This window comes from Taurulus bubalis, assembly GCF_910589615.1.
Source record: "Taurulus bubalis genome assembly, chromosome: 1".
Taxonomy (NCBI): Eukaryota; Metazoa; Chordata; class Actinopteri; order Perciformes; family Cottidae; genus Taurulus; species Taurulus bubalis.
Window position 1 is genome coordinate 11,200,734 of NC_136589.1, and position 23,270 is coordinate 11,224,003.

The following is a 23,270-nucleotide window of genomic DNA, read 5'->3' on the forward strand; positions in this document are numbered from 1 at the left end:
TTCATCTAAAAAAAAAAAAAAACAGCCTGGTTTTGGTGCATTGGACCATCTGTGTTTTTAAAACACTGACAGAGAAAGTAGCGAAATCTGTCAATATGGATGTGTGGAATAAAGCCATTCAGAGTGAAAGACTTTAAATCGATCTAAATGTAGACCTAATACTGCTGTTGGGACTGTATTGTATTACACCAGGTCAGAGGGTTCAAGTTAATGAAGGTTCATTAGTTAATAATTAGTTTAACACCCCCAAAGACCAGACACAGCACCTCACTTTTAGTTTTTGGGTCTCACAAAAACAAAGGAGTAATAAACTAGACGTTTTAGTGAATAAAATAATCATCAAATAAGGAATGCCAAAGTCTGAAGCCCAAACTAAAAAGCAAAAAAATGTCACGTGTCACATTTTCGCCCTTTAGTGGCTGTTGTTGTTGTTTGGATTGAGATGATACATTTCCATGTGTTTCTTTACTAAGAAAAGAAAGAAAAGTTGCTTGCCATACTTCCAAATCACAAAAGAAACACATTTTCTAACCAATAATGGTATCTGGTCATGCTGAGGCTGAGAGATATCGTTCTTTGAAGCTCCGGCCACCTCAATGTGTGAAGATGAACATTATTTGAGTTTGCTCTGCCTACAGCATTAAAAAAACAAACCCTGCTGTTTTTATCGGCACTTTTTATTTGGAAGTGTTGAATAAAGAAACCTGTCTTCTCTGAATATATTTAATTGTATCTGCAGAGAGAGAAGTCATACAGCTTAAATAGTACGCATCTTCTGATGAGGAAACCAGACCCATCAGATTTATACAGTGGAGTAAACAAGACATACTTCCTTGTAACGAGGGAACCACCACCTGCTGTCTGCTAACAATGGGATTAATGCAGTCACAGTCAGAAGAATAGAGGGAGATAAGAACCGTCTGAAAGGTCTCCTTATCAACAATGATGATCTGGATAAAAAATGACTTCTTTGTCCCGACACTTAAGGAGATTAAGTGCAAACACAATCCGTCACAGTAATTTGCCACCACAGGTAGAACACTATTTCCCATAAAACTGCCAGCTGCGCTTTAGATTTTAAAATATATATTTGTTTTCCCATAGCTGTGAGCTCTACAAACGAAGCTTCTTTCACCTCCGCTGTATCAGAGTCTCAGGCGCCTAGGCAATTAAGTGTATGTGTGTGTGTGTGAGAGAGAGTGAGCGATTTAGGAAATAGACCCTTTAATCCATTGCAACACTTTGTTGCCTGATGTATTTATCACACGGCAACCTTTGAAAACGCACATCACATGACCATTCACTTCCACTGGCCGTGCACGTGGCGGTGTAATCAGGAAGCAGGTTTTCTACACACTGCAGTTGGTTTAGTTGCAGAAAATACTCCGGAAGAAGAACGGCAATGGACGAAAAGAGTGACCAGAGATTTCGCCTGAAATTTGTCGTCCATGTTGAAATGAATCACTGGTAGACCTGGCTGTTTGTTTTTCTTTCGGAAAAGGTTAATGTGATAGGGGCGTGCAAATCAGGGGAGGACACATCGTAACTGCTAAGACCCAATCCAGTAGTGAACGCGGGAGTCCACTCCACCTCATCGTTTCGAAAACTCCTCCGTTTTCGGTGCTCTAAAACTCCGCCTCAGTGTGGAAGCTCGGTGTAAACGTAGCAAAGGATGTGCGTGTTAAAATGGAAACGTAGTAGTGTGGGTGTGGCCTGAGGGCTTCTGTTGTATCCCCCAACGGATACAACAATAATCTTTAACAATAATCTGCACTGATTTAGCTTTGCACTTCCAAAGGATCGACCTCGGTTGCTCTTGTCTTTATGGCTTTCATTGACACTTCAATGTGACTCGTCTGATCAGATAGTGATCGGCTTCATATTTCGTGGTCAAAGGAGCAGCTGTAAAACGGTGGATAAACACTTTTCATTTCCTGTAAATCCTTCTCAATAAAAGTCCCCATCTTATATTTGCTCTCCCACTACAGTATATGTAGTATTGTACCTGTTGTATTGAAGAATAGCCGCTAACAAAGCTCAGCTAATTCAGTAAGGGACACATTTTCCCCTAACAAAAGTTTCCTGTTATCTTGTTATTGGACCACTTTTTTTTTTTTTATATATATATATATATATATATATATATATATATATATATATATATATAATAATGCAGAAAGAAGTCCTGACATGTCGGGTTTTCATCAGCGGTAACTTAACTCAACTGCTTAACTCCGCACTTCTTGGGAAGAGGATCTCTTGTGAGGCAGATGATGGCGACAGGCGTTTGATTAATTGTCCGGATGGTACCCACATGCTGGCCACGCTTAGATCCAGCCTCGAGAGAACGGCAGCAGCGGTATGCTGAGTTCACTTCTTTGTTACACCACACGTTTGTTTCATTTTCAAACTCGTAGTCTTCAGCCCTGAGCGACGCTGACTCGACTGACATCACTTAAGGCAATTCATCAGACTTCACACAGCTCCCTCCGGAGCCACAAAAATACTTTCACAATTATTTATTTTTTTCGTTATTCATGCAGTAGCACTGCCGACCTGTAAACAGACTTTGATGTGTGAAGTTCATAACATGACAAACTGTTTGTGATCTGACTCTTTTACCAAGCCAAGGGCAGAAATGACTGCTAAATTAGATTTTAAATAAAAGATTGTATTACAGAGTTTAAGCTCAGTGGCGCAGTAGTCGTTGTAAACACAGCAGGATCAGTTCACCCAGACACCGAGCACACGAGGAATGGTGCCAAGTTATAGAAGTTGCAGCCTGCATACCTGTGACTCTGCACACTTTGTGATGAATGATCTTTGAATGCAGATGTCGTGCAGGATTATAGGGCTGGTTCAGCAGGGTGGCTCGGGGGGCCCCCTCGGCTCTGACAGGGGCCATGCATCTCAAGGGGCTCGGCTCCCCAGCACAAGGTTACTCCACGCTAAGGCTGCAGGGCCCCTTGAGATGACCAGCATCTAATCGGATCCCGGCTCCAACAGCAACGAACCCGCTGCCTTTCTTTTCCCTCTGTTCTCCACTTCCTCCCGTTTGTTCATGTTCTTGTCTGTCTTCTTCTCTTGTCTTTTGTTTCCTTTTCTGTTTATTTTTTTCTCTTTTCTTGGCTCCTCTCTGTTCTTTGCGATTCATTTTTGTGCTTTTCTTCTTGTCCTCTCTTCTCTCCGCTGCTCTCTTCTCTTTTGTTTTACACCTTTCCTGTTTAAATTGTTTTCCTTCAGTTTCCTCTCCTTTTGGTTCCCCTCTTTCTCCTGTTTTCATAGTTTCTGTTTATCTTCTTTCCATCTTTATGTTCTTTTCAATTCATAGTCTTTTTTTCTGTTTGTCTTTTTTCCCCTTCTTCTTCTCACCTGTGTGTTCTTTTCACATCATTTGTCCCTCGCCTCTGTTCAATAGTTTGTTTCATTCACTTTGTTTTGTTTTGCCAGATTTAATTATCTTGTCTCCTTGTTTGCCTTCAGTTAGTTTCACGTTCCTCCTCTTCTACTATTTAGTTTTTTTGTTCATCATCCTCTTCCTTTTCTTTTTTGCTTCATCTCTCTTTGTATCTTTTCTCTTCCTCTCTTTCGTCTCCTGTCTGACATCCTTACTTTGCTGTGGTGTTCTCCTCTAATTCACAAGTCAGTCACTGATCCTATCAGCTGTTTGGGGTTTTCTGGCGGCCTTATCTACTGTGTGTGTGTGTGTGTGTGTGTGTGTGTGTGTGTGTGTGTGTGTGTGTGTGTGTGTGTGTGTGTGTGTGTGTGTGTGTGTGTGTGTGTGTGTGTGTGGAAAAGATGCAACTTGATGTGGAAATCCGGTGCCTTCCACCTCATCCTCCGTCTCTGCTTTACCTTTTCTTCTCCCACCTCTGCGCTTCTTCTCTTCCATTGTTCCCGGCCTGCTCTCCTCCTCTTCATCAGGGCTGGAGCATCGCAGAAGCAGAGATCCAATTTAGATCTACCTCCTCAGCTTTCTCTGCCTTCACCAGCTCGAGCGGTGAGCGCTCGCTATCCTATCGCCTCGCGGGCTCAGATTGAGCGGCTCGGAGCGGGTTCCTCCCCTTGTTTCCCTGCTGCTTTATCAGGATGCTGCAGTCGTGTATTAAGACCCGCGACCGGAGTGTACGGGGGGCCGGGCGCCACACAGCGAGCTGAAGATCATTAAAGTTGTTTATAGCCTCGGTGGGAAGTCCAAACTTGTTCCGCCGATGAGATATATTCACTCGGCTTCTGCCAAATGGAGCTTGCGGCCTAGGCATCACGGGCAGATGATTACCTTTCTGACGCCGTCTGCTCTGTTTTTATTTATAGATATCGTGGGACGAGAGAGAAAACGGGACATTTGATGCAAAAAAAAGGGGGGGAAGCGAGGAAACCGCCTGGTTTATCATCACATGATTGGGGTGCACAGTTCTCTTCTGTCAAGCTGTCTACCTCCACTCATTAGAAATTGTATTAAGTTACGTGTATGTATATATAAGCATTTGGCTGGTTTAAATAAGACACAATTATGTGGTTATCTTAAATTCCATGATTGGCAGTATTAGTATTAGGCAAGACAAGTAAGGTCAATGGTCAAAACACCAGAGAAACGTTCAATTATGATGCTTTGCGATGAATAAGTGTGGTAAAGACTTGTGTCTCATTATTACGGAATCTAACAGAAGTTTTGTTGAGGTTGCGTAAGAGGAGGCACGCAGCAAAGTGTAGGTGACAGCAGACAGCAGATTATCTGAATGTTTCCCATATGATGTTGAGATGAGAAGAGGTGTGAAACAATTATACCTTTTTAACGTCCCACATTTTTATTTATATCTAGAAGTTGATTTGTCTGTAATGTTATTTATAGTCATTTTCACCTCAACCAACAGTTCCAATAGTAACGACTCGATGTGAGAAAACAGAGACAAAAGGTGCTTTTATTTCTTCTTTATTGGTCAGATTCTGTAAACGTTAACACACTTATGTTACAAAGTATCTTAAGTCAAAGAATCTGCTGCTGAGTAGTGTTTGGTTTGAGCAGTTTAAATATATTAAAGATGATAATGGTCTTGGCCATTTTTGCATCAGTTTGTAGAGCTGCACTCTTATCTCGTCGGGTTCAGATCTAAACTCACCTAAACTCGTCCTGTTTATCCAAAATAAATTCTGCGGTGATTAGTTTAAATACGTTGCAATATGGCGTCATTATCGCAGGCTCACAAAACAGTTCCTTTTGCAAACAGAAGCCAAGTGAAAACTCATCAAAGTGGGCTCAGTGGAAGTGGCTGTACCTGGTGAGTCATAGCAACAGGGAGTTTGACTCTCTCTCTCGTCGCTGGCGGGGGAAACTCATCCCCAGCTGCTGCTGAAGTAGAGTTGAATGCAGCGGATGAAAGCGGAGCAGCATGCGGCCGCCAGTGTTTGCCCACATCAGAGTGTGTGTGTGTGTGTGTGTGTGTGTGTGTGTGTGTGTGTGTGTGTTCAGCGGCGATCCTACGTGCTGGGCTAATTACTGGAGGTAATTTAACAAAACCTTTAGCCGCTCTGCCTGGCCGGTCCAGATAACTCTCTGTGGGGGAGGTTGGGCAGGGGGGGTGAGCGGAGGGCTTCAACGCTATAAAACAAAGGCATCTGCTAGGGATTGTCATTAACACGCAGCCTCTGAAGAAGACCATGGGAAGAGACACTACCTTTGGGGAACGTCTTAGGCAAAAAAAAAAAGCCACATGCTCAAAGAGTTTAAAATGATGGATAATTGTTTTTGCCCCCCCCCCCACACACACACATAATCTCCGCTCAGGACGAAATTAAGTGTATGTGTGTGTTGCAGGAGATAAATTGTGTTTTTTTGTTGTTGTGTTTTTTAGGGCACACCTTTTTTGTCTAAATTGGGAAGCGAGGCTCCTTTGGAGGTTTGCAGGTTGGAAATGAGGTTGAACACGAGACACAATAGGCGCTCTGACGAACACTCAGTGGGATCAATTACGAAAAGAGTTGAAATCTAAAATAATCCCAATGTCACATCCCACATCAGTCTTGACAGCAAAGACGGGTCTTCCTATTCTGAATGTTCCGAGAGGCGAGCACGTAAACAAGCGAGACCCTAAGAGCACCCTGCAGCTGCCGCAGTGGAAATTGGACTTGGCAGACGAGCCTTGCAACAGCCCTTAGCTGTGAAATTAAAAGCTGCCATTCTGCTTTCATTCTTTTTATTTATTTTTCAAACACATAGACTACAGATGTGTTCAGGTTATCACGGGCAACCCTCATTTCTCCAATTGTAAACACGCTGGATGAGAAATACATTTTGCCCCGAGGCAAAAACAGGCTCATGGACCGGAGAAAACCGAGGCCGGTTGGATCGCTTCTGGCGAGGCCAAAGTAATTGTTTCGTCTTTCTTTGTACCAAGAGATGGAGGAACGAAATTAGCCAAGTGTGATATTGCACCACCATTAATGCTGTACTATAATAGTTGCCGGTAGTTTCATTCACATTCCTCAGCAGTCCATTTAAGCTCCGTATAATGAAGTTCTTGCACCATGATTTTGAGAATGGAAAGAAATGATCCTTTGACTGAGTGTCTTTTCTAGTTATTGCATCATCACTCATTTATCACACCAGACTGTAAGTGATATTAATGTTGTATCGGCCTGAATAAGACCATGGTGGCTTTTACTGTCGTAAAATGTAATCTTCAATGTACTAGTTGCATTCTGTTATCTATATAGTAGCTTGCATTGTTGGATTCAATGGAAACCTATGGATCAATGGAACATCATGCTTTATTGAAGAAGACTTGAAACTAGAGATTGAGACATAAACTCATGTTTACTGAGGGAATAAATCAAGTGATAAGTAAAATCATTTTCTCTAGTTTTTTCTACACAACTAGACTCATTTTTGCAACCGGATGAGTCGCCCACTGCTGGTCAGTAGAGAGACTGCATGTTTTAAAACACTTCCTCATTGGCTTCACTCTAAAGAACCGTAAATTGCCGTCAACAGAAGTAAACACAGGTGTCGCCTGTCAACCAGGGACTGAAAGGTGTGGTCAGGTGAAACCTCCTTAAATTATAATCTATGTTTCGTTCTCTTTCGCTGCTGCTGATGATGAGCAGTAATGGCAGATCCAAACAGTTTGACGTCAGTCAGTTGGCAGTTGTTTCATCGTCTATTGTCACAGCTCTTTTTTTTCCCGGCCACTACCAGATTACTCATTTAAACACGAGCAGAGATCAGAAAAAACAACCGGTATGGCGCTTCACACACACCTGATATAAAGAACGTTAACCATCTCAGGCGGACCGACGAGCTTCATCAGTGGACTATTGAATCAATCCCCATTGTTTTCCTCTTTGTGTCACACTATTGAGACCTTTTAGTTCATTCAAACAGTTCATGTAAGACACAGATCAAGTTCAGATGAGAGGAGTGTCTGTTGCCGCATTCATGAAGGTCACAGTCAAATTATATATATATATATATATACCTTAATGCTGTTTAATTGAGCAGATGTAAGATGATTTGTAGCTTCTCTCGTACAGCAGCGGAGTTGTTGGTTCTAGTGTTTCTCATAGAAACTGTCCCTCACTTCTCTGGAGCAACCTGTCATTACTGTTTTCATCATTATGTATTTATTTTTCTTACTGTGCTCAGGAGATAAATACATCAGTGTGCAACGACGAGAGGCTGCCAATCTTCTCGGTAATGGTCGTGTTTGTTTATGCCAATTAATATTTTGGTCTTTTAGAATTGATGTTGACATTTTAATGCTACGAGTAACATATGCAAGGATGCAACAATGAAAAGAAGAAGAGGGTGAAAGTAAATATTTCTGAATTTCTTTAACATCAAATAGATGAAGCTCTGTGTTTCTTTGATTAGGTGTTTCCAAGTTGTCTGAGTCGTTATGTCATCTGCTGTCCTAATTTTGGCCTCTTAAAATAAACCTTGACATGAGAGAGAGACAGATAATCAAGGAGGGAGATGGAGAGGATGAAAAGCAAAGCGGTGACCCTCGTCTTTGTTTGCTCACATTAATCACGCTCATTTCTCAAAGTCTATTGTCGGAGGTGGTGGTGCTCTGCTATCCAAACATGCGTCTCGGTATTTGTTATGTTATGTTGCTTGTTGATGCTGCTGCTGGTTTGACTGCAGTTTCCAGCAGCAGGCAAGCACATTTGTCTGCATCTGAACTATACCCCGTGTCAGTTTTATTTTTTTATTGGGGGGTGGGGTCTGTAATGCTGCATGCGTGTGAGTGCAGGATCAACACAACGAAGAAAATTGCTGCAAGCTCAGAGGCATGCATGCAAACCCAACCTCCCTAATAACCTTCTGTGTCCACAGATACATGAACATAGTGACTTCTCAGCTGCATAACTATACACACATTTACACAGGCAGCCATATTGAAATCACACATACAGATCGTAAGCCCCTTTCAGACGTGACATTTGTAATTTTGGCTGGCTTCATTATCTGTTAAAGTAATTGGCTTTTTTGGGGTTTCCAACATGTATTCTTCACATCATGTTCAGCGTTTTGCGAAAAATGACATTTCCAACAGAACAGCTTGCCCCTTTACAAGTCTAACCATCCATGATAAATGCTCTCATCCATTTAGTCTCTTATCTGACTTAATATAAGATTCAGCTCACTGTTGTATTGGTCTTACAACGTCCAAGCAGACTTGGAAATCTAACGGCACCATAAACTACATTTATATCTCCACAATTACAACAAAAAAAAGGTTTTGCAGCCTTTTAGTTTAAGTATACATTTATACATGTATTTCTTCTTTGTTACTGCAACCTACAGTTACCCATAACACTCTCTGTGGAGACACACAGAGACACTGACATCATCTGAGAACCATAATTACAGCCTAAGAAAGCACAGCTGAACATTTCTATAACACAGGAAGTGTTATGGAAATGTAAAAGATGTGTCCGACCAAGTGAGATTGCAGTCGTGGCTTTTACAGAAAACTCATTTGGGGGCTTATTCATACATGAGGCGGACATTACCAGCGCATTTACTGAGTGAAAAGCACATCTGAAAAGGGCTTTGAACCACGAACACACTTACAGTGCAAATAACGGAGGATAAAATGCCCTTTTCCATCAGATCGTATCTGAACACAGCCACCTGCACAGTGAAAACTGGTGCTATAAACACACATCTGTAGCAGCATAAACAAAGACAGAATCCCCCCTCTGGTACAACATCATCATCTTCCCTGAATATACACACATAGGCATCCAGGTCTTTGTGCCACTTCCCTAGCTACCTGTGTGACAGCCTGTGTATCTTGCCGCTATGAAAGGTAAGCCTCAGAGAGACGGAGCAGAGAATAATTGTGTAAAATGGGTCAGAGCCTGAATATCATTACTGCCCCGCTCCCCATGTGTACATTTACTGTGTGTGTGTGTGTGTGTGTGTTAGTGCAAAAAGGGGGAAAGTGTGTGTGTGTATAGTTGCATGCGAGTGTGAAAACTGTGTGTTGCATGTGAGGAATTGATGAGTCACACTCCTGCGGCAATGCCACTTGGGGCAGTAAGCTCAACTCTCCAGAGTATAAAGACCGGCGTGGGAAGGGATTGAACTTGGAGGTGTGGGTGGGTGGGTCAGTGTCAGGAGTGTGAAACCATGCCATGGCCCAGTTTCCTGTCCCTGGCTCAGGAAATACAGAGAAAGAGAAAGATTGCGAGAAAGAAATGGGAAGCTATCCGTATGCGGTCGAGGTGGCGACGTTCACGTTCTTCATATCCATATCCTCCGTCGAGGAAAGCCATGAATATTGTACGAGGCAGAGCGACAGCAGATCCGGCCACTGTTTACAGGCAGGAAACTCATCCCCACATAAGGATGAGTTACTGATAACCAGCAGGTATTGAGTCAGGTGTGTGAGGCAGCCTGCAGCAACAGGAGTGTGCCGACGACACAAATCTCCGCTCCCAGGGCTGCCACTTGGTATCCAGTCGCGGCCTCGCTCTGCACACAGCCGGCATTGTCATGAATTTGTGCACAGCGGGCGACTTTGGAAAGGGGTGGGGGGAGGGATCCAATTTGTGCCCACAGATCAGTCCGTGTATCTCAAGTTATTTCGTTTTGTGGTTGCTGTACATGTTGCTACAACACAAACAAGAACAGCAACAGCAAAGCCTCTGTTATCCGTTGTCTTTGAAAGTGGTGTGTGTTCCCAAGATCCGGGAGGTTTGTGGTGTGTAATGTGTTTCTTTTTCTCTTTTTCCGCAGTCCGTCCCAAAGCCCATCGCCCTAGAGCCTTGCTTCGGCAACAAAGCCGCCGTGCTCTCCATCTTCGTGCGGTTACCCAGAGGCACCGGCGGCATCCCTCCTCCAGGACAATCTGGTAAGACGAAGCCGCTGAAACCTGTCGCTTGTTTCATTCCTCATGCCTTCCGCCTTTGTTTGATTGCTGCTCACCTTTTTCCACCGCGTCTCCTTGAGCCACTTTCATTCCTCCGTCTTATGAAGCTCTTTCATGCTCTCCTACTTTCGCTCCCTTTTCTTATTTCTTTCATATTACCCTTCCTTCAGATTGCCAAACCATGTCCCCAATAAGGTAATTAAAGTGAGTACATTGACTACATCTGCAGATCATGGCTGTCCACACAAGAGATTTCAGATTGTTTTGCGAAAGGTTCTGACTGAGCACACACGGAAACACCTGAACCGCAGCAAAGATAAACCTTTTATTCCTCCTGAACAACAACAACAGAATGTGCCACATCCTGGATTCTCTCCTGACTCTCAGATAAATGTGTCTTCCTCCAGTTAAAGGTGCAACGTGTAATAACGTGTAATACCTGTCTGCATGCTAGACTAGCATTACACTGGTTAGCGTGCTTCTTTCAGTCGATATCTCTGCAACGCATCACATGGATGTCTTTTGATATAATGCCAAAACTCTTACCTCTTCATACTCTTTTGATAATGTTCGGTCTGTTTATTTCTTGCCAGATCTAACACATTGCACTTTTTTTTAAGGTGGTTTCAACATAGCTGAACACTGAGTTTAGTTGTTTTCTCACATCGTGTTTATCTGTTTCCGCTGTCAGACAAACGACTATAAATATAAATCAAAGTGCGGCTTATAAGTGCCACATTCTTTACCAGGTAAACAGTCATTTCTGTGTTGCCGCAGCACCTCATCGATCAAATCGCTGCGCTTGTGAAGTCATCCGGTAACAGAAACATAAATACATACACACACCTGTATTGTGTCATCATTAACGCCGACGGATCCCAGCGAGACTTGGAGATGACAGAAAGTTGGCTTGGCGCCCGTACTTGTGAGCAGGAGCGTTGTCATTGGTTTGTGAGAGAAGCGTTTTCAGTCATCGATCTTGGAAAGCTTTTCAGAAAAATATCAACTCAAAAGGCCGCGACATTAACCCAAAAAGATGTGGCCAGGCTTATAGACCATGGCTGGTCTATAAACCGGACAAGGTGGCCCACTGGGTACCAGTCCTCTTTGGCAATTTGTTAAATTGCATTTATGAGATTTGCAACATTATAATACGACATCAATCAAGGTGGATCCTAGATTATTACTTCATCTTGTGGTCCTTTTTTGCCGAAGTGTCAGAATCTTGTCCTCAGACATTTGTTATGGAGCGTTTACCGCTTCAGTTTACTCGCCCGAGTGAAAAGAGGGTGTTCACACCAAACGCGACAAAGACAAATTGCGCCGTGACAAAGAGGGTGTGGCTTATTGCCGTCGTTTCTCTCTGTGAAAAAGAGTTATCTTTTCCGGTATCGACTATGGAATAAAGTAGCCACTAGTTCTGCTTTATACTTGTTGTGGAAGTCCCAAACAAGTCGGAACATCATCCGTAGCCGCACACAGCTCGGTGAATTTCACCGACTCTTCCAGGAACTGCATCTGGCTTATCTCCATAAAACAGATACCGTTTCCGCCATCCACCATGGAAATAACCACTAGTTCTGTTTTATACTTAAAAAAAACTTGTAAATTCCACATATGTCGGAACATCAACCTCCATGGTGTCTGGGTTCATAATAGTATCTGTAGTCCCACAACAGCGTCTGAATGACGGCCGCTACCAGCGCTACTTCAGGCTGACCAGCAACAGTTTGATTCAGCGACGGCAAGACGGCGGTGGTGACGGATGGAGCTTCTCAACGCTGATTGGCTGACATAACTATAACTCGCGTCGCGTCCTTCGCTCTGTTCGCCCCGCATCAAACGTGCTATTCGCGCCGCCTCAAACGCGTCAGTCGCGCCGCCCGGCGGAAATTTCGCGCCTTCGCAACCTGTGCATTGATTTTGCATGTAATCTGGTCGCGCGACAAATTTGTGTCGCGTTTGGTGTGAACACAGCATAACCCGGAAATTGCCGTTGCACTGTTTCCCTCTACAAAAAGCCAATTGGATTTTGGGATTATTGCAGCACATAAGCAAACACAAGTTTGATACTGACGCGTTTTGTTCAGTCAGATAATCTTCACACATAAACACCACTGAGTGTTCTGAGTCGTGGATGCATTTACCAGAAGGTAAAAGCTAATGTTGGACTAGTAAAGCTAGAAGCCAAGGGCGCCATGGTCACATGAGCGCAAGTATCCACCACGAGGCTGCAAAGGCGGACGTGTCGGCACAATGAAGTCTACTAGTCTCATTTTCAGACACGCGTAAAAAGTCCAATATCACAAATGGTGTATTTACTGGCGTAATTTATGTTGTAGAACAAATGTTAAAGCCTTTTAAATTGTGTTAACCGCTGACCTTATTTCAGGCATCTACCCCAAAAACCTGCCGACATTAAGACGAGGTAACCAGAGGGGAAAAACTGCTGACTGGTGTTTTTTTCGGGTGTTAGGATTCTCACCTTTACAACTCTATTGTTCTCACGTCGTGCATATTCCTGAAGAAAGTTCCTTTAAATCAAATTACCTTCAACTATCTGACACACTTAAAAGCTGGGGTAGGGAGTACCGGTTGGTGTGTGGGTCTGTATAATGAAGCCTCCCCCTACAGTACAGTCTGCTGTTTGCACTATGGAAACCTGGAGGCTGTGTGGTTCACACACACAGGAGTTGTAGAGGTCAGAGGGGGCCTGATTTCCAATTTTCGTCCCGGGGCCACCTGATTAATTCAGCTGTGCATATAGTAGGGACGTGGTCTCACATATAATATCTAAGAATAAATATTTGCAGTTTCTGTCGGTGTCTACACTGCATAGTACATTAATTTCACAGAAATGTCTCTCTGGATCGCTGTTTGACACACAGATTCTTCATAAAACCAAACGGAATGAGTCTCTTCCAGTGCAAACAGAGCAAAATTTTTATTTTTATCCCCTTCTTCCAGACAGTGAAATCCTCTTGCCTAAAGTGAGGGAGAAAAGAACAACACTGGCGATCCTCTGCGACAGAAGAGAAGCATCGGGGATTATGGAATATGTGTTGGGAGACATTGACAAAATCGTAAAACGGAGGCCACCAATCACGTTGACCGTGGTCTCATCTGTTTACAGTAATTATTTCACGGTTGCACCATTGATGTGACAAGGGTGTATTGACTTTTAAGAGGCCGCGGCGCTCTCCCCTCATCCTCCCTTTCCCTCATTCTGTCCTCTCGGTCCTTGGTGGTAAAATGAAGGCTGCCGCCTGTTTGGCGCCCTCGTTGTCATCCTTCTCCCTCGGCGTGTTGTCGTCTCTCTGCTTGGAAGCATTCTGCAACTTTTCTCTTTCCCACTTTTTACTTTTCTCCCTTTCCTCTCTTGTCTGTGAGCTCTGGGTTTAAAGTTCAGTCTGGCGTCTTTTCATACGTCCCCGTCCCCCACCCCCCCCACCCTCGTCTTTCTCTCTCCTTCTTTCTGATAGCACTGACAGTTAAGCTAGTTTCTTCCTTTCATCCTTTGCTTTGTGAGTCACTTGCTCTCTTTACGCTCCCATCCGTCCTTCATCTGTTTCCCTTATCTTTCTTTCCAAGACAGTCTGATAGGACCCAGAACTGAGCACTTCACTTGCTTTTCCTCACAAGTTGTCTTTTCTTGCTTTCTGTCTTCTTCAAGGACTCGAACAAGAACTCAACTTGATTCCTTTTCTCCCGCTTCTGTGTTTAACAGCATCTATCGTCCCACAGTCGCAGTCCCCAGACCATTGGCGTGCCCCAGGCCCTTATTAATTACCACATAGTCCTTTAGTCATAACAAAACCGCCTCGGCTCTCGGTGGAGCTTCCCCTCGGGCGGCGTTTGTTGAGGCGGTGTTAGTCGTGTTCCTGCCATCTCCCTGTGCCCGCGAGGGGTCCCCCTGTTATAATGCTTTTAACTCGCTTCCCATCTGGCCGCGTTCGTTTCGAATCCTCCGGCTGCCGACTGTTGTAAGTGCCGGGACCTCACAGCACATCTGTTTACAGTTATGCTTCTTCCAAAATGGCCGCCCTCCTGGTTTTCCAAAACAGCCAAGAGGAGAGAGTCTGTAGATTGCCTGTGATTTGTATCCGGGCCCCCTGTTTTGAGTGCTTCTAACATCCTGCACCCGCTTTTTGATCGAGGCACAAGCTAATGGTTGCAGCCTGTTTCACCGAAGACTGTCTGGACGCAATTCCCACCACAGCTCCTCCCCTGGGAATTTATATTTCGCCGTTGGGCACGTGTGTTTGATCGAGGGAAATGCATCCATCACTGCAGATAAACAGAGTTTATTGGAATTTCATGGCTCAGAGAGCATTAATACATGCTAATGAAGTGTGCTATAACTAAATGATTGGCTGCACCTGTGTTTTTGTGTGTGGGTGTGTGGGGCTGGCTGTGTACCAATTTTACATATCTTAAATGGACTTTGTGTACGTAGTGTTTATAGTGGGATATTGACTAAATTCTGTAAATATGAATACAGACAAAGTCATGCGAAATAATTGGTTTGTGCTGTTGATGGACATTATTGACCCACAATGTCTTGTAAAAAAGGAAGTGGAGGCGGTGCAAGGCAAGTTTATTTGTACACACAAATACAACACAATTGGACAATGTAAAAAAAATTAAAAATAATAGACAAGAAAAACATTTTCAGTGCAGTGATTCGTTGCCCCACATTTAATGTATTAACTGATTCTTGATTTAATTTGATTGGTTTAAAAATCTTTTCATGATCATCAACCATAAACGTATCCATGTATATTTTTATAAGATAGCGACTCTGTTATAGACCTTTCAGTGTTCTCTGGCTGGCAGAAACTCTGTATCTCATCTCATTTTCAATGAGCTAATGTCGACGGGTAGTCGGGCTCTAATTTCAATAAAATACAAGTGTAGTAGAGAAATTAATCAATCAGACACGAGATAACTTTAAAGGAAGGTTTGATTGCTCCTAAAGTTGGACGTGCACTGTAAAAGTTGTGGAAAACAAAATATGTTTAGTATAAAGAGAAGATTTTGCTTTATTTTTCAACTTTAACTTCACAGTTTGATTGACATCTCTTTTTCTTTACTATAATTTCTTGTCTACTTGCTGCACAGAATTATTATAACAATTAGTTTCTTAGTAAATACTGTATACTCTTATTCTGTCACATAAATGTTTGTGTAATAATCATCACCTAATTGTAATATTTCTGTGTGCCCGTGCAGGTCTGGCGGTGGCCAGCGCGCTGGTGGACGTGTCTCAGCAGATGTGTGCGGGCTACAAGGAGAAGTCCGGAGGCCTGAGGAACCGCAAACAGCAGCCCACCGCACAGCCATCCACCTGTATCTGACCGCGCCCAACTGTCCTCCTCTACCAACCCCGCCACCCGATGCTCTCCCCACCGCTTTGGCCCCCTCCCTCACAGACTCCCGCCCAGCTCCGCTACGGCAGGGAGAGGTGCATGCTGGGGGCGCAGGACTGGAAGATTTTGGGCGAGGGGCCGAGTCATTGGGCGGACTGAAGCCTCAGCGGGGCTTCCCCTCCCTCTCCTCCTACGGGAACTATGGGTCCCCACGAACTGAATGACAGGAACTGGACACAAAGAGGGAGGGACAGAGCGGGTGCTGACTTCACCCTTTCCCGTCAAAAAGAAAAGAAAAAAACATGCTACATTTGTCGACACCGCCTCGTTAGAGTCGAGGCGGCCGCGGCTTGCTGCTAGAAGAGAATCCTCGTCTCGTAGTTTTTGAAAAGAAACTTTGCAACCCTGTACGCTATCGTTTTACTTAAGTTATTGTCGGGGGGGGGAATGGGGTTATTGGGTTTTTTTTTTTTTATATTGTTTTATTATGCAGGCAGGAACAAAACTGGACACGTTCAGCTGCGCACACACACACACACACACACACACACACACACACACACACACACACACACACACACACACACACACACACACACACACACAGAGAACAAACACACACAGACAAAAAGCAACTTTCCAAGCCCTTGTACCCATTAGCTGCCCATTGTCGCCTGCTGTCATGTTCACAGCTCAGCACTGCGGGCCTCTGTCACCAGAGTCCTGTACAGTTTGGCCTCCGAGCAAGCCAACGGCGTGTTCAGCCCTCCTTTAACGAGGATCCACTGTAGGAGGCCAGCCGAGCAGCCGATGCCCGTCTAAAGAGTCTGTGACACTTCTAATCGGCCTCTGTGTCTTCTGCCGCTCTCTTCTCTGTGGCCTGTCCCCTCCCCTCCTCCCCTTTGTCTCATTCCCTGGCCATCTGGCCGCAGAGCCGACCACCTTTCCAGCCTCTCTGGCAGTGCGGCCCGAGTACAAAACAAGACCACAGCTACATCTCATCCACACTGGCTGGCCGGCCGGCCGGCACGTAAGCCAGGCGCCGATTGAAACCTTTCCAGTTAATTTACGCCTCAAGTCGAAACGAGAGCCAGTGGCTCTGCACAAGCAGGTGCGCTGGCATTGGCTCTCACACGAACGGCAACCCTCTGGTGTTTAACGACTGTCCCTTTGGCAGCACCGCGACTCGGGCTCACGTAAAAAAAAAAAAAAGGCTTCCTATAGATCGCCTGATTACTGAAGTGATTAGGCGGATCTGCGTGAGGGGAGACGGGGCGACGGTTCAGCATGCTCTGTGATCGGTGCCCAAATCCATAGCCTCTAATTGCTGCCCCCGTGTTTCCAAGTGCGACGCTTGCCACCCCGCCAGCGCCAGAAATCCTGTAGCGCCCCCCCTCCCCCCTTGCCGCTCAATGGCGATTGTTCCGTATCCCTGAGCTATCTACAGCCACCCAATTAGCCGCTGCCACAGTGACGCTTGTGTTCTCGTTGATACCGATACAGTGAAGCTTTCGATGCCAACGTATAAACTGTACCAGCTCTGAACATGAAGCGCTTAAGAAGAAAAAAAAATGTGCGGAGCGAGAAGCCGCGATGCGCGTGTTGCCACCGGTTTCCTCATTTGAACCTTTTGTTGAATGGGACTTGTGAATTGGCCACATCTAATGGAAGATCTTGAGTTCAGATTTGAAAGAAGAAGAAGAAAAAAAAAACAAAAAAAAAGGGACGAGACAGAAGAGCATTCATCGCTTTTTTTCTTAAAATTGCCTCTCGAAATTATCTTGTTGCCTAGTCTCTTGGGCTTACTCTGATTTTATGTTTATGTTATGTTGCTCTCAGCCGGCCCTTTTTCTATTTCCCCTTATTTCTGCTCTACCTGCTATCTGAAATCACTGGTCCATTTTTTTGTTAAAGAAACATGACTTCTTTTTTGTCAACTGGGAGAGATAAATGAGGGAAAACACAGAATGGAAAACACAGAATGAAAACACGAGGCGAACACAAAAGAGAGACACAAATGGAAAAACTCAGGCTGCTATTTTGAAATGTTGTATTTTGTAAAAGGCATCACGGCGTCAGATCCGTCTTTCTGGCCTTATCTCTTTCAGCACTGAATATCAGAGCAGGCTTGAATTTGTCCGTAACGGTCATCGTTGCAAAAACATACGTTTCATAATATAACATCTGCAGGTCTTTGACTGAAGGCAGGGGCATACACCGATATAGAAAATATATTTTCCTCCCAAAGTTATTTGCTTTCCCGCCCACGCCGACGTACAGTAATAGAACTATTTAATAACTCCCTTCATGGCCTAAAGAATGCGTTACATTTAGTTCCAGGCTCTCGCATGTGTTCAGCATACTAGAACTGCTCACCGTCTGGTTAAAGGGCACACTTTTAGCACCGGAAAAAGGTCAGAGCAGAAAGCATGAACAAAATTGACATTCTATAATTATAGAGAGCTGGATGTGCTCACAATTCCACTCAGCGACCCCGTCGAGGGTTAAGGAGTCAACTCAGTTCATGCAGGAATCAAAGCACTTCACTTTTAGTCTACATTATCAGTCTTTTTTTGTTTCTTTTTTTTGTGTGCTAATTTCTCCACTAGATCAACCCTCTTGTAGCCATCAGGCCTGGTTTAGGTTTTGAAGTTTGAGAAGTTGCTTCTGCAGGGACTCGATAGGGGGCAATAACCATCAGTCGTCTTCTGAAAGTAAGAACATTTGATCTGCAGTTGGTCAGTTTGTCCGCTCGAGGAAAAAAAAAAAGCATTTTATGAAACACTGTTTCGGTGAGGAACGGGTGTCCTCCGTGCTCTGCTTCTTCTCAGGTGCAGGAGTTGCTTCGTCGACACCCCCAGTCTGCCTGGCAGGTTACAACCATCGTTCGGAGGTGCTATTCAATTCCACAAATCTCGTTGAGAGGGAACGTTCTGGGATGCACATGACTCTGTGGCGCGAGGACGGCATACATATTCTTGAACTCGAACAGAAGTGGTCCCACTTTTACTGACAATTTTTGACTCTGGGTCGAACAGTTTTTACAAATTGTTTTTATTTCCCTTTTATTTAAACCTGCTTGGCAAAGTGTGCTTGGCTCAATTTGTGGGACGCCCAGATTTAGTAAACATTCGTGTGGTGCTTCGACCAGCTTCTAAAGCAAAAGTAAAAATATATTCTGAGTAAAATAATTGACCCTGAGAGAGGCGAGAAAACATGCAAAGTCACATGATGGGTTTCTGTAAACTGTCACTACGTCCCCGTCCTCTGCATCATCAGCAGTCTGCACACTTTAACAGGAGCAGCTCTGAGATCAGACGGCATCTCGTATATATAGAATTTTCTATCTGTTACATGTTTTCCCATTCAAACGAACAAAAAAAACACATCATGGCATTCAATGGTAACAATATTCAGTGACACTGTAACACTTTTATTTAGTTTCACGCGATGCAGAAACCTAATTTTGCAAAGAAGCTCTTCATGTACGAATCTGTTCTACGGTGGATTCAAATGTACTGGAGTAATAATCTCAGAAAGATTGTTTTTTTGTTTTTTTCCTGTTGTAAATGAATGTAAAATGACATATTGCCTGTGCAGCCAGGGTAAATCTGACTGGGGGCTGTAAGCTTTTTTTGTCCCAGCAGCCGGCTGTCATCTGTCCCTCTGGCCCCGGGTGACAGGGCGCTTCACTGGTTAACACAGACAGCACAGTGACTGAGGGGTCGCGGGGTCGGAAGAAGAGCCGGTTTGTCTTGCGCTTGGAAGGAGCCCAGAGCGTAAGGAGCCCAGAGCGCCGCTAACCACAACCGTTGTATCCGCCTGATGGTTCAGACGAACAGATCCTGGGTCTGATTCGCGTCTACGAAATCCATCCATGTTTTTACCTCGATGTTTTGATTAATTTAATGCATCTAGACAAATCAGATTACTTATTTTATTTACGCGTCCTGTGTGGCCAGTCTCACCCTTTCTAAAGAAAGGGAGTGATGAAAAACACTCTATTATGTGTAAATACTATTTGACCCAAATCTGTTGTCAGCAGCCTCACGCTGGGTTCCTACACAGGTCTGCAAAAAAGCATCAAAAGCGATTAGGGATAGTTAGGGAGGGGCTGCAGTTCCAACGGTTATTCATGACTTTTCACCCCTGGTCCTCCCACACAGGCGTTTTCATTTAGTTTTAGCTGATTAGACGGCTTTTTTTCAGATGTGTGGGCGTCTACAGACACTGCTTTATTGACATCGCCTTCTCTAGTAGGGTGGGACTAAAGCAGACCCCCATGGTTGAGCTGGACAATAACGCCTGAAATCTAAACCACGATAAATACCGTATACTGTCCAACTTGATAAATCCAACCATAAGCCAACCTGTGACCATGTCCTCCCTCCAATCCTGACTTTTCCTGCTAAATGGACGGCTCAGCTTGCGTGGCCGTGCTGGTGACCAGATAGATGTCCCGTAGTGTTCGGCTCTCAGCTTTATTGGACTGCTTTCAAGCCCCGTCCCAGCTGTTTAAAGAACATCGAAGGCACATTGCTACCCATTATTACATTACATTGAATTTGTATCAACCAACTCAGCAAAACATTGATCCAAAGGGATCACAAGTTAATGCTGATGCAAACCCAAAAATATCTTGCTTTGTGTCGCAGCCATTTGAAATGCAATGCATGGGTCACTGAGATAGCGGAGCTTTGTTAGCAGTCGGCTTTTGTCAGCGGATCCACTCCAAACAGACGGCCACGGGGAGCTGTTCGCTCTTACTGTGGTGTGAGCGAACTACAAGAACTCCCAACATGTGATCTCATGAAGGAAAAACACGATCCCCGTATGGCTTTGAATGCTCGTGGTTGCTCACCGCTCAGTCCGGTTCATCAGAAAACAACATAACATGCGTTTGGCTGGTGTTTCAATTTCCACAATTTAATGTAAAAATGCACTTTTTTTCCCCTTTTTTTCCCCCTAAATCGCAAGCTGTAACAGTCCCATCGTTCCTAACTGAGACCCCACAGAAGTGACGAATCAAAACTCTTAAGAGCACAATGCAAACCTTACACCCTGTCCAGAGAGAGCTGGACTCACTGAGGTTAAATGTTTTGACCCATCAAACGGCAGTCCAGTTGATAAATATGAACTTAACTGTGTGCACTGCACTGATGTTGCATTACAGGACTCGTGGTTTCTAAGGTTCAGATTTTCCAGAAGATTACCCATCGCCACCATTTGGAGCTGTGAAGTGGCCCCGAGCAGCTCTAAATATCTGAGAAGGGAAACGTGTAGGAACCCTAAACGCAGTCTGCCTTCGAGCCACTTTACCCATGAAAGACTCGTCAGATTTTACCATCGAACGAGATGAGCAACTCCCTCTATCTCGCCTCTCTTTCCAAGCCTCAAACTTTATCGGGTAACATTTTAACTTTACAGTGACCTTATTTCATCTTATTAAAACTCTGTATTAACTGGTAGAAATGTACAGCAAATGCATATTTATAAAAGTGATTGCTTACCTGAAATCCTCCTAATAAGAAGTAGTTAATATTTCTCAAACCCTGGCAGCATTAATTTGTCAAATCTAAAATGCTTTAATACACGGGTTCAAGCATCGGAATAAGGTCATTGTAAAAGCAGCCGTTACCCTCTCTTTCTTGCCGTCTCTTTGTATAGTGTCATTACATATACTGAAGAAGTAGTTTGTTAATATGTATAATTTAGCAGTTGCTTTTTTTTGTAAATAATGAGAAAGTATTGTGAATGACATTTGTTGAATGGTTTTGACAGAAAATCATTTAACGCGAACCTCTCCAGGCTTTTTTAAATGTGACTGCAGTACACGGCATATTTTGTATGTAAGACGGCAGTGTAAAGATGAACAAGCATTACTAGAAGCTGATGAAACTACATGTAAAACTTGAGGATGATAGTATACTGAACTTGTAATTACTGATGTACATAAAAGAATGACAGAACATTTTTGTCTATTATTAAATGTCAAAATCCACCCACCGCTGTTTGTCTTGATAACTACGTTTTACCTCATTTCAAACATCTCCTCTGGTGCTTCTTTGAATCTGCTGCCTGGATTGCCAGAGGGGCGGTGCCTCATAATATGAACGGTTTCTGGTAACATGTCTTTCAAGTAAGTACACTGGAATTTGAGAGATTTTTCTTTGATGGTGCAACTGCAAAAAAACAGCCCTGCTGGCAGCTCCTCGAGGCTGCACGGCGCACATCACAATGCGTAACGTCGGATCCTGTTCAGGGAGTCTTTAAAAGCCAATGCATAAATCCACCGAGGAGCATAAATGGTCCTCGTAAAAATTTCACGGCAATCTGCTTCGTTGAAAAGTTTTAATTTGACTTCACTTTGGCGTCAAAAGAGTCTTTCAGTTGTTTCCAAAATTGTACGGGTTTATCCTTTAAGGAACATGCATGCTCACCGATTTTTACGACAATCTGGTTATTGCATTTTCAGATCGTTATTAGATACATAGTGATGCAGTAAAAGGTCAAGGGTAAAAAAAAAAATCATCCTCTGGGGACCGTGAATATAATTTATTAATATTTTTAACGCCACGAGAATCATGCAATCAGTCGATGCATTTGTGTATTCATAACCTTGATGTTGCAGTAAGTAAAGGTGAACCTAATTTTAATTACATCATCTAATGCTGGATGGCTTAACCTATAATAATATATTTTAACATATTTGGCTACTTATGGTTTGTATCAGCAAATTAACTGGTGACTAAAGCTTTGAAATAAATATAGTGGAGTACAATATTTCCCTGTATATAATGTAAACATTGCTCGAGTTCAGTACTTGAGTAAAAATACTGTCACTGCTGCAAATGACTGTCAATTGAAGGTCAAGAGGGCACCAAAAACAACAGGATTCATCCACTGAGCATCGTGAGTTTGAGAGAAAATTAATATTTTGACCTGATAGTGACGCTGGAGTGAAAGGTCAAGAGGTCGCACATCTTCAGAGCTGCCCCTCAGGGGGATTGTTAGATTTATGACAGAGTCTCAAAGTCAATCTGCTCAGCAGGTGTCATGACTTCGCTCTCTGGATCTAAAGCGACGTTGGATTGCCATGTTGTGACACACCGCACCCGTCTGCGGCTCCCACTACGCTGAAACAAATGTTGAGAATTATTATTTGTAAATACACTTTCCCCCCAGGCCTGTTTTCAAATAATCGCTGCTATTTTAATGCTGCTGTTGGATGTTTTTCTCGAGCCCTGCAGCGAAGCGGCGGCAGGAGAGGCTGAGTGTCGGTGAGCGGTTGTGTTCTCACCAGCAATTATTCATCTCAGTCATCCTGCATCGCTCTTCCATTCTTTCTCTCCCTTTAATCTCCTACCTCTCCCTCCCTACCTCCTTCTCTCCCTCGCTCCCTGTCTCTTTTTGTTTCTCTCTTCTCCTCCCTTCACTCCTGATCTTCTTCTCTCTCAGCTCTCCTTTCTTCTCTTCTCTTCTCTTCCCCCCCTCCTCTCTTATTCTCACACTTTGTCTGACA

General features: G+C 43.9%; 1 protein-coding gene across 2 annotated transcripts in view; it reads left to right on the forward strand.

The window, feature by feature from the left end:
- The window catches only part of atrn (attractin), a gene marked incomplete at both ends in the record, with an annotated part of 130,817 nt that extends 115,081 nt beyond the window's left edge, over nucleotides 1-15,736 (forward strand). For both annotated transcript variants that reach the window (XM_079230781.1, XM_079230782.1), the window contains 2 exons: nucleotides 10,247-10,361; nucleotides 15,612-15,736. In XM_079230781.1, coding sequence (XP_079086907.1) covers nucleotides 10,247-10,361; nucleotides 15,612-15,736 — 240 coding nt within the window. The remainder of the gene's footprint in view (nucleotides 1-10,246; nucleotides 10,362-15,611) is intronic.
- Between the last annotated feature and the right edge of the window lie 7,534 nt (nucleotides 15,737-23,270).